This window comes from Hypanus sabinus, chromosome 21 (genome assembly GCF_030144855.1).
Source record: "Hypanus sabinus isolate sHypSab1 chromosome 21, sHypSab1.hap1, whole genome shotgun sequence".
Lineage (NCBI taxonomy): Eukaryota > Metazoa > Chordata > Chondrichthyes > Myliobatiformes > Dasyatidae > Hypanus > Hypanus sabinus.
The window spans coordinates 3,805,870-3,818,138 of NC_082726.1; the positions used below are offsets into that span (position 1 = coordinate 3,805,870).

The 12,269-nt window shown below is 42.6% G+C and overlaps 1 protein-coding gene across 3 annotated transcripts in view; it reads left to right on the forward strand.

The window, feature by feature from the left end:
- Positions 1 to 12,269, forward strand: part of LOC132378752 (sorting nexin-1-like) — a 117,977-nt gene that overhangs the window by 65,602 nt on the left and 40,106 nt on the right. For 2 of the 3 annotated variants that reach the window (XM_059945886.1, XM_059945889.1), the window contains exons 5-6: positions 3,389 to 3,467; positions 7,788 to 7,831. In XM_059945886.1, the coding sequence (XP_059801869.1) occupies positions 3,389 to 3,467; positions 7,788 to 7,831 (123 nt within the window). The remainder of the gene's footprint in view (positions 1 to 3,388; positions 3,468 to 7,787; positions 7,832 to 12,269) is intronic. The other variant, XM_059945887.1, reaches the window with a different exon arrangement.

Sequence of the window (12,269 nt, forward strand, 5' to 3'; positions counted from 1 at the left end):
AGCCTCAATTCTTGAAACCGCAGTGAGCAAAACAGTTTTGAATTGTCTTGCTGCTTATTTCTCATCAACTATCAGTGACAAAAATTACTGCTTTTTGAACACAAACGTGCTCAACAGATGCTATTTAAAAACTATTCACTCTAAATACAGTGTATTGTCTAACAGACACACAAGTGTTTTCAGCTGATGTTAGTTAGAAACTGTTTGGTCTGTCTCAATTAAGTGGCTTAGTGTCCTAAATTAACCAAGGGAATCCCAGATATTTTCTTGCTTAGGTTTTGCTCGTTAAGAGTTGCCCAAATAAGGTGTCTGGCCTGATGAACTGGAATCCACTGTATGTAACAGCAAGAGAAGAGCTACTGTTTGCTGCCTAATTCAGAAGAGCTGCATGATGAAATGGCATAGCAGACTTGATGGGCCAAATAGCCCCATTCTGCTCCTATGGTCGAATGAGGAAATAACTGGCAGTCACCATTACAGGACTTGCACAGTGTCTGAGTGCAATTGGGTTGCATCAGCATGCAAAGCTGTTCTTATGGCTGTCTTGAGTTGCTCTTAGTATGAATGTGTATCTACCCCTGATGTTACCTACTGTTTGGACAGAAACTAGCAGGAATCCCATATTTTAAACCCTTTATTAAGGGAGTGCTGAAAACATTTACTTGGCCTAAGCTGGATGTCTGAATAAACTTCTTAATACAGTCAGTTTGTCACTGTTTAATGTGCTGGCCCATTGGGGCACAGTAGTGTAGACTTATATTAGCATAAGTTTGATGGCTGTGGCATTCGCCTTTCTCATTGGTTGCCTGAAGAAGGTTAAACAGAGCAGGTAATTGTGTACATTTGATTGTTGAAAGGGCTGTTCATGTGTGTGGGTGATGTAGATTCTCTGCATCACACACCATTGAAGTGCTTCCTTTACTTTGTTGTAATCGCCCACAAAGGGGCTGGTGTGGCCTAGATAAGATCCTTTGCTTTTTGGCGGTAATTGGCAAATTTGCATTTAGAATATTTTCGGGCAGTAATGTTGCTTTGTTCTATTTTAAATGCTATGGCCAATACCAATGCCAGTCAAACTATCATACAGAACTTGCTTTTAATGATCAAAGCACTCAGTCATCTCTACAGTCACTGTGTGTTTGCTGAGTTCTGAGCCTCGTACAGTTCCCAGGTCTGCTTCATGCTCACTGCTCAGTTCCTATTGCAATTAGCACATCACCAGAGGAGCTGATTGTACACATCCCTTAGAATAGATCCTAGTCCTCCTCTGCCTGTCTCCCTTAGCTGCCCCCAAAGTGACCCCTGTTCTTTGTACAAATTGAATTGAGATAGTTGCATCTGTTGGGTTGCAGGTTCCCTTTATACACTGTCAAACAGTCAAGCTGCATCTGTTATACCTCTAGTTTTGCTTGTATGGAGGTGGTGGTGGGTGTAGAAAACAGACTGGATATACAAGAAAACCAGTAATGAGTTCCTTGAGTAATTACTTCCTTTCCTTTGCACTCTGTTTAACTTGATCCCTACAGTGCAGATCTTAGGCCTTATGAGGAGCTAGGTCATTTTCCATGTTGCCTGTTTTAATGTGTATTATAAGGTTTACTCAGAACCTCTGTATCATTTACTCTATTTAAAAGGTGTGTTGCTGAAATGGTGCTGGTATAGTGTCGAACAAGTCTCAGTGTTGGTCTTGTATTGATAAGGTAACTTAAACCAAATTCCCATCTTTCTTCGTTGAATGTAGTAACTGGCAGTTTTTGATGAGAGGAACCAAATGATTAATTCCCTTCCTTGTTATTGGAACTAATAGTATAGTGGTGCATTGGTTTAGATGGTAGATTTCCATGTTATAAGACTTACTCAGGTGACACTGAAAAGACTCACTTTCAAGGACACTACAACTCATGTTCTCAGTATTTTTTTTATTTACATAGTTTGATATTTATCGGTCTTTATATTTTTACTAAATTTTATTGTATGTTATTTTCTTGCAGGGATTTACATTTCTAGGTAGTATGTGGTAAAATATATTGAATGTGCTTTGATAAATTTAGTCATAGTCATAGAACACTACAGCACAGAAACAGACCCTTCGGCCTATCTAGTCTGTGCTGAACTATTAATCTGTGTGGTTCCATTCACCTGCACCTGGACCATAGCCTTCTATACTTATCCTATCCATGTACCTTTCCAAGTATTTCTTAAATGTTGACATCAAATCTACATTCATCTCTTCGACTGGCAGCTCGTTCCACCGTCTCACTGCCCTCTGAGTGAAGAAGTTCCCCCTCATGTTCTCCTTTAACATTTCACCTTTCACCCTTAACTCATGATTTCTAGTTTAGTGGGAAAAGCCATCCTGCATTTACCCTATCTATATGTTGTTTAACGCTAGCAAATCTCTCCTCATTTTGTATGCTGTAGGGAATAAAGCCCTAATCTATTCAACCTTTCCTTTTAACTTGTGTCCTCAAGTTTTGGCAGCATCCTTGTAAAATTTCTCTGAAACTCTTTCAATCATATTGACATCTTCCCTGCAGGTAGGTGACCAGAACTCCATATTAGACGTCACCAATGTCTTGTACAACTTCAGCATAACATCCCAACTTGTGTACTCATACCTTGATTTATGAAGGCCAATGTGCCAAAAGCTTTCTTTGCATCCCTATCTACCTGTGATGCAACTTTCAAGAAAATATAGATCTGTGTTCCCAGAGCCCTCTGTTCTACTGCACTCTTCAGTGTCCTACCGCTCACCGTGCAAGTGCTAGTCTGGTTTGTCCTCCCACTTGTTTGCATTAAATTCCATCTGCCATTTTTCAGCCTATTTTTCCAGCTGGTCCATATCCCACTGCAAGCTTTGATGGTCTTCCTGACTGTTGACTATATACTCAATCTTGGTGTCATCCACAAATTTGCTGATCCACTTACCGCATTATCATCCAGATCGTAGACGTAGGTGACCCAACACTGATCCCTGTGGCACACCACTAGTCACAAACCTCCAGTAAGAGGGGCCAACCGTCTACTACCATCCTCTGGCTTCTTCCACTATGCCAATATCTAACCCACTTTACTACCAAATGACTGCACCTTCTTGACCAACTTCCCATGTGGGACTTTGTCAAATGCCTTACTGTAGTTATGTAGATAACATCCATTGCCTTGCCTTCATTAACATTCCTGGTAACTTTGACTTCCTGAAGCTGTAAACCATGGACCCATAAACACAACTTAATGATGGAATTTAAGATTTTCTAGAAAGCATAATGATCCTGAGTGTTAACTAGGAGAAAGTTGCTTCTGTCACATGGCTACAGTAATTGAGAATAAAAACTGTGTGGTGTGTGTTTTTGCCTGTTCACTGTGGTGTGTGGTTTCGTTCCTTCAGCAGCTAGTTGAAGAAGAAGGGGAGGAAGATGAGGATGAGTTTGATGTGACTGTTACAGTTACTGAGCCGGAGAAAGTGGGTAAGTCTGATCTTCAAAGGCAGCTCTATGCCCAAGGGCCAAGTGATTTATTTCTGATTATTGCTTAGAAACATTGAGTATAGTTCAGGTAACAATCTGCTGGAGGAAGTGGGTCCATCACTGTGAGAAGACAGGAATTGCTATGCTTTGGGTCAAAACTTCCTGAAATGTTGATAATTCTCCCCCCCACCCTGCCCCAAAAGCAAAGCATCACACAGAACCTGCTCCACCAGCTGACTCCCTCCAGCAGGTTATCTTCCTTCAGATTCAAGCATCTTGTCTCTGGAATATATTTCTGTTGTCTAGGGCACTGCATGTTTGGCTGCTGTACTAATGGTTCCTATACATAACTTGTAAATTTTTAAAGAAAGTAATTGGAATTGTGGTTATCTGTCGAGTCCAATGATGACAGGAAACCTGTGCAGGAGAGTTTTTAAAGTGGAAAAGCCGTTATACTAGGACCGTTCCACTCTCTCGACCTTGGAAGTCCGAGTCCAGTGGTATGAGTAGTTGTCACAACGGGGGCTTTCTTGATTGCAGTGGATAACCATGTCTTGACATGCCCTCCACTCTCCACAAGACGTTGCAGAGCTGTCTTCCTGGCCGTTGGATCAACCCAGTAAGCTGGAGCTGACTTTGCATGCTAGGACAGGCGTGTCACAATTTCATGGGCGTATGAGACCCTCCAGCTACCCTCATCTGGTTTAGCCCGGTGTGGCACTGGTGTGTGGTGCTGTCACATGCAGACATCTACTTGGAGCCACAAGTGTAATGAGTGAACCTCCCCAGGATAGACATGACAAGCCCCTTCACTGGACATCCCAAATGTAGTATCTGTCTTCATAAATTTACTCTCTCACGTACTGGCGGCATTTGACTTTGAGAGATGCGTGTGGTGATGGAGCAGATGCACCAAGCAGTGTTATAGTGCCTTTGTGGTAGAGGGTGAGTCTGCTTGTTCTGACAAAGCCTGGAGTCTGGGCAATTTCCAAAAATTAGGGAAGCTGTAGGTAGTTATTTCCAGGCTGCATTGTTGGTGAATAACTCAGCATAGAGTCAGAGCCTGCACTTCACCTTTCTCAGCACGAGGAGCAAGTGAGATGGCATTTTGTCTCCCTTGATTCAATTCCTTTCTACTTAGGATTTGTGACATTTCATCTCTTCAATCACTTCAAATTCCCTGGCCCTGATCACTTCATTTTTATATGATCATCCAACTGCTAGGCACTCTGTTCCCCATCAAGAAGGCCCTAAAGATCTCTTTCTGGATAACAGACCTAATCAGTTCCCTTCCACAAACATCCTTCTCTGTTTGGTGGAACTGGTCCTCCCCCTCAAGTTTCTGTTTTGGCTCTTCTCACTTTCAGGTCCAAGGTGTAACCATAGATACCCACATGGACCCAGCTATGCCTGCTTTTTGTCAGCTATGTGGAATAAATAGTCTTTGTTCTAAGCCTATATTGGTAATGCTCCCCAACTCTTTTTGTGCTACATTGGTGCTACTTCATACACCCATGCTGAGTTTGTTAATTTCATCAACTTTGCCCCTCTCTTCTACCCTGCCCTTAAATTTATTTGGTCCATTTCTGATGCCTCTTCCCCTTTTCTCAATCTCTGACTCCATCCATCTCCAGGGCTGTGTGCTCAGTCCACTGCTGTTCACTCTGCTGACCCATGACTGTGCTGCAACACACAGCTTGAACCATGTTATCAAGTTCGCCGATGACCTGACCATGGTGGGTCTCATCAGCAAGAACGAAGAGTCAGCTTACAGAGAGGAGGTGCAGCGGCTAATGGACTAGTGCAGAGCCAACAACCTGTCTCTTAATGTGAACAAAACAAAAGAGATGGTTGTTGACTACTGGAGCAACCACTCTCTGCTGAACATTGACGGCTCCTCGGTAGAGATCATTAAGTGCACCAAATTTGTTGGTGTTCACCTGGCGGGAAATCTCACCTGATCCCTCAACACCAGCTCCATAGCAAAGAAAGCCCAGCAGCATCTCTGCTTCCTGCGAAGGCTGAGAAAAGTCCAGCTCCCCCCTCCGTCCTCACCACATTCTACAGGGGTTGTATTGAGAGCATCCTGAGCAGCTGCATCACTGCCTGGTTCGGAAATTGCACTATCACAGATCGCAAAACCCTGCAACAGATACTGAGGTCAGCTGAGAAGGTCATCAGGGTCTCTTTTCCAGCCATTACAGACGTTTACACCACATGCTAGATCCGCAAAGCAGAAGGACCCCACACACCTGTCATACAAACTCTCCTCCCTCCTGCCATATGGGAAAAGGCACCGAAGCATTCAGTCTCTCTCGACTATGTAGCAGTTTCTTCACCCAAGCCATCAGACTCCTCAATACCCAGAGTCTGGACTGACACTAGCTTACTGCCCTCCACTGTGCCTGTTGTCTTGTACATTATTTATTGTAATGCCTGCACTGTTTTGTGCACTTTATGCAGCCCTGAGTAGGTCTGTAGTCTAGTGTAGTTTTTGTGTTGTTTTACGTAGTTCAGTGTAGTTTTTGTATTGTTTCATGTAGCACCATGGTCCTGAAAAACGTTATCTCGTTTTTACTGTGTATGTACCAGCAGTTACGGTCGAAATGACAATAAAAAGTGACTTGATCTTGATCTCTGAAGGGACAGAGGTTGAGAAAGGGAAGAAACTATTTATTAATCTTTTCTAAACCTACTGACTCCCACAACTATCTTGACTATACCACTTCCCTCCCTGTCACTTGCAAAAATGCTTTTCCCTGTTTTCAGTTCCTATGTCTCTGCTGCATCTGGTCCAAAGATGAGGCTTTCCATTCTAAAATAACTAAGGCATTTTCCTTCAAAGAATGGGATTTCCCTTCCACCATCATCGATGCTACCCTCACCCTCCTCTCCTTCATGTTCCACACATCTGCTCTTGCCACACCCTCACAGCACCATAATAGGGATAGAGTTCCCCTGTCCGTGCCTATCACCCTATGAGCACATCGTTCTCTATAACTTCCACTATTTACAATGGGATCCTACAGATTTTCCTCCCGCTCCACACTCTGCTTTACGCTTAAGATTTCTCTGTGGCCACTTATTTCAGTTAGACTTCTCATTTTGACGGGTTGGTCTATGGCTGCCTCTATTTCTATGATGAGGCCACACATGGGTTGAGGGAACAATACCTTTTATTCCATCTGGGTAGCCTCCAACCTAATGGCATGAACACTGATTTCTCTAGTTCTGGTAATTTCTCTTCTTCCCACCTCCCCCAACCCCCCTCTCTTTTTCCATTTCCCATTCTCTTTCCTCTTTCACCCCTTCTCACCTGCCCTTCACCTACCTCTGGTTCCCCTCCTCCTTGCCTTTCCTCTCTCCTATCAGATTCCTCCTTCAGCCCTTTACCTCTTCTATCGGTTCCAGCTTCTTATTTCATCCTAGCCACCCTCCTTCCCTTCCCCCATCACCTTATTCTGGCATTTGCCTGCCTTCTTCCTTTCTAGTCCTGATAAAGAGTCTGGGCCTGAAATGTTGACTGTTCATTCATTTCCATAGATGCTGCCTGACCTGCTGCATTCCTCCAGCATTCTGTGTGTGCACCCTGTACTTCTTACTGGCTTTGCCTTTTAAAATGTGAAATTCAAGGCTCATGGCTCAAATCCCAGACTAGATCCCTGTCTGGTTATTGTGAAAGAATGAGAGCAGATGAGGCAAAACACTGAGTCTTAGTGTTCCTGTTCTGTAGCTGACGGAATTGCACATGTTCTCCTGAGTAAGCAGTATTTGTCTGTGTGTATGGACAGTGGCTCCAGTGCTGACATGCATGAAATTGCCCTCTCTATCATATGCACACTTATTTGGAGCACTGCTACAGGAAAACAGCATCCAGCATCAAGGAACTATATCAGCCAGGCCATGCTCTCTTCTTGCTACTACCATCAGGCAGAAAGTACAGGCCCTACCATGTTCAGGGAATTACCCTTCAACCATCAGACTCCTAAACCATCATGAAGAACTTCACTCACCACAACACTGAACAGATTCCACAAACTACAGACTCACTTTCAAGAACTTAACAGCACAGTATTATTTATTTTATTTGCACATTGGCTGTTTGTAAGTCTTTGTTATTTATAGTTTTTCATAAACTCTATTGTATTTTACTATACTGAAAAATATAATTTTTACATTTCAAACAGATTTCAAGGTAGTATATGGTAACATGTATGTACTGTGATAACTTCACTTTGAACCACTGCTCTTGCTGAAACTAGAATGATCACATTATACAGCAACAATATACTGGAATATTTATTTCAATTTTTTCCTCAGGTGATGGCATGGCCGCCTACATGGCTTACAAAGTGTCCACGCTGGTATGTATCAGTACACTGGCTGGTGTCTCATACAGTCAGGCACACTCTTCTAAATGGCATGGCAATGCCCTTTCATATGTTGTAACAATGACAGTTGTGCTCATTGATTAGATGGTATGTCTTATTGCTTATTTTGTGATATGCTACAAAAGCACAATGCTAGCTTGGAAAAGTGCTGGGCATACAGGAAATTGCAGTCACAGTGCTTTTGATTCTTATAGCACTGCACAGCTTGAGTGCTAGTCATAGAATGTTATAGCATGGCAATAAGCCCTGTGGCGCTTCTAGTCTATGCTGAGCTATTCATCTGCCTAGTCCTATCGACCTGTACAAAGTCCATACCCCTCCCATCCATGTACTTAGCTAAACTTCCTTTAAATACTGAAATTGAACCCGCATCCACCACCTCTGCTGGCAGCTTGTTTCACACACTCACCATCCTCGGGTGAAGAAGTTCTCCCTCGTGTTCCCCTTAAACTTTTCATCTTTCACTCTTATTCCATGACCTCTAGTCTCACCCAATCTCAGTGGAAAAAGACTGCTTGCATTTACCCTGTTTATACCCCTCAAATTTTGTATACCTCTATCAAATCTCTGTGTTCTCTTACATTCTAGGGAATAAAATCCTAACCTATCAACTTAAAATTCATGTTCTCTAGTCCTGGCAACATCCTTGTAAATTTTCTCTCCACTCTTTCAATCTTTCCAGTAGGTAGGTAACCAAACTGCACACGATATTCCAAATTAGGATGACTCAATATCTCATACAACTTCAACATAACATCCCAGCTACTGTTCTCAATACTTTGATTTTCAACGGCCAATGTGCCAAAAACTTTCTTTATGACCTTATCTACCTGTAACACCACTTTCAAGGAATTATGGATCTTACTCCCAGATCCCTCTGTTCTGTTACGCTTCTCAGTGCCCCACTGCTCGTCTGGTTCAGCCTCCGAAAGTGAAACATTTTGCAATCATCTGCATTAAATTCCATCAGCCTTTTGTCTGCCCATTTTTCCAGCTAGCCCATATCCTGCTGCAAACTTTAGTCTTCCTCACTGTCCACTACACCCCCAGTCTTGGTGTCATCTGCAATTTTGCTGATCCAGTTTACCATATTATCATCCAGATGATTGATATAAATGACAAACAACAATAGACCCAGCACTAATCTTAGAGCCTTTCTTTAAAAAAAATGGAAAGACGTTAGCTATCCTCCAATACTCTGGCACGTCACCTATAGTTAAGGATGTTTTAAATATCTTTGCTCGGGCAGCTGCAAGTTGTGTTAGTGTCCCACAGGGTCCAAGGGAACACCTTGTTAGGCTGTGGGGATTGATCCATCTTAATTTGCATCAAGTCAGCAAACACCACCTCTTGTAATCTGTATACCATCTCTCAAATAAATACAGATGCAAAAAAAAATTTCATTTAAGATGGCCCCCATTTGGACTTCATGCATAGATGACCACCTTGATCTTCAGGGGAACAATTTTGTCCCTTGCTATCCTTTTGATCATAGTATCTGTAGAGACCCTTGGGATTCTCCTTCACCTTGTCAGCGAGAACAGCCTATCAATTTCTTTCTGAAGTGTTCTCTTGCATTTCTTATACTCAAGTACCTCAGTTGCTTCTCCCTGCCTATGCCTGCTATTCACCTCTTTCTTTTAAAAGAAAAACAGGGCCTTAATATCTCTCAAACCAAGATTCCCTAAACCTTTTATTATTGCCATTTATTTTGACAGGAACATACAAACTTTGCACTCTCAAAATTTCACTTGAAGGCCTCCCAATTACCAAGTACACGTTTGCTAGAAAACATCCTGTCCCATTCCACACTTGCCACGTCCCTTCTGATGCCATCAAAATTGGCCTTTCTCCAATTTCGAATCTCAACTTGAAGACCAGACCTACCTTTTCCCATAATTACTTTTACTTTTTTCCCATAATTATTGTGATCACGAGATGTAAAGTGTTCCCCTACACAATGTTTTGGCACCTGCCTTGTTTCATTCCATAACAGAAGACCTAGTATTACTCTTCCTCTAGTTGGGACTCCTATGTACTGGTTAAGGAAGCTTTCCTGGACAAGTTTAATACACATTATCCCACCCAGCCCTTTTACATTATAAGAATCCCATCAATATGTGGAAAGTTAAGATCACCTACTATAACAACCTTCTGTTTCTTGCAACAGTTTGTGATCTCTCTACAGATTTGATCCTCTAAACCCCATGGACTATTGGGTGGTCTATAATAGAATCCCATTAATGTGGTCATTCCTTTCTTATTCTTCAGTTCCACCTATAAAGCCTCACTGTCTGAATAATGCCAACCCTCACCCTTTAATCCTTCCAGCTCTATCACACTTCAATGAAACTGTGGAATGTTGGGCTTCCAGTCCTGCCTGTTCTGTAAGCAGGTCCCACTAATGGCTACAGTGCCTTAATTCCACATGCTGATCCATACCCAAGACTGCCTGCCTTTCCTACAATACTCCTTACATTGAAATATACACAATTCAGAACATTAGTCTCACCATGCTCACCTTTTCAATTCCTGACTTTGTATTGTAGGGTTAACATCTTTCCCTACAATGGGACTGGTTCTCTCACCAGGCTATCAGATTGATCAATATTCAGTGATCTGATTGCATATCTGACTGTTCATACATGTATACAAAACAATTATGTATACAATCTTAGTGTTTGGGCAATATCCACCCACATTTCCCTTCCTTATTGCTTGTACATATTGAAAGAGGTGCAACATAAAGAATTTTACTCCCTCATTGTGAGATGGGTGTAAGAAATAAAATTTTAATTCTAACCACTCCACCGTCTGCTCTGGTTCCCATCTCCAGCTTAAATCCCCACCTGAGCAGCAGTGGCAAACCTTCCCATTAGGATTTTGGTCCCCTCCAGTTCAGGTGTAAGCTGTCCCTTCTGTACAGGTCCCACCTTCCCTTGAAGAGAGCCCAATGATCCAAGCATCTGAATCCCTCCCTCCTGCACCATCTCTCCTTAACCACATATTAAACTGTATGAACTTCCTGTTTTTTGGACTCACTAGCATGTGGCACAGGTAGCAATCCTGAGAATACATCCTGAAGATGCTGCATTAACTTGGCACCTAATTCCCTAATTCACTTTGCAGGACCTCGTCCTACTTCCTACTCATGTCATTGGTACTAATATATCGATGACTTCTGACTGATTACCTTCCCATTAAAAATGCCCCCTGCAGCTCGCCTTTTCTCTCCTTCCCTCCTGGGCCCCAGAGCCAGAGACCTGACTGCTTTGGCTTTCATTTGCTAGATTAGGCATGGGCAAACTACAGCCCGGGGGCCATATGCGGCCCGTTAAGCTTTTTAATCCGGCCCGCAGAACTTGATGAAATTATATTAATAAACCTTGTTAATGCTTCTTCCCCGCAATTCTGGCGTTTTCCCAATAGATGACGCACTCTATATACATTTGTGGCGACCCATTTCCTGGCACATCCGAACCGGCTCACAATTAGCCAGCGTTCCGGCTAAGGGAGATGGCCTGCGGGGATTTGCGAGCACAGAGCTTTGGAGCCTCTGCGCCACGGGGGGGGGGGGGGCGGGGGCAGGTTGAGGGAGGCTTAAAAGTGAGGCTGGGGATTGCGAATAAAGTTTTTTTTCTTCGACTGCAGTTACCGACTCCGTGTCATAATTTTAGTGCTGCATGTAGCACACCGCTACATATTGACCTTTGTTGAGGTGCAGCGTATTACTCCACATTTGCGCTTTACTCTTTGTTCGGCTCGACCTATTTGTGTGAACAGGCGTTCAGCGTCATGAACATCAACAAAGCCAGCCACAGATCCAAGTTAACTGACCAACACCTCAGATCCATCCTGAGAATCACCACAACAAAACTAAATTCAGACTTTGATGCGCTGGCTAAAAAGGGAGACCAACAACACTGTTCCCACTGAAATTAAAAATAAGTTTCTTCGTTGTGTTATGTAAAAAATGCATTTGAAAATATTTTTTTCAATAAGCCTTACATGTTACTTGTCATTTCTGTTAAGTGATGGACTTGAGTAGTGCGCAGGTGCACGTACGTTCTCAAAATAAAAAATGCGCTCCAGATCAAATAACGCGCTCCGCATACTGGCGCGCTGTCATTGTTCTGTCCTTGTGCTGGTGGTTGTTGAGTTTTGGCACAGGGGACAATTGAATAAGAAGGAGCAGGACAAGTAGACCTGCATCTCCTACCATTTTTGAAATAAAGACAGTCAGGAGGAGAGTGATGATGATAATATAATAAAGGATAACAGAATTTTCAGTGCTTTAAAATAATAACTGTTACTATGAAAAAAAGCTGTATTTTATTCATTTAATTTTCAGTGTTTTAAAAGTCATTTCAGTAAATAGCTAAATACCATGGGACTTCAAAGACAGATATTT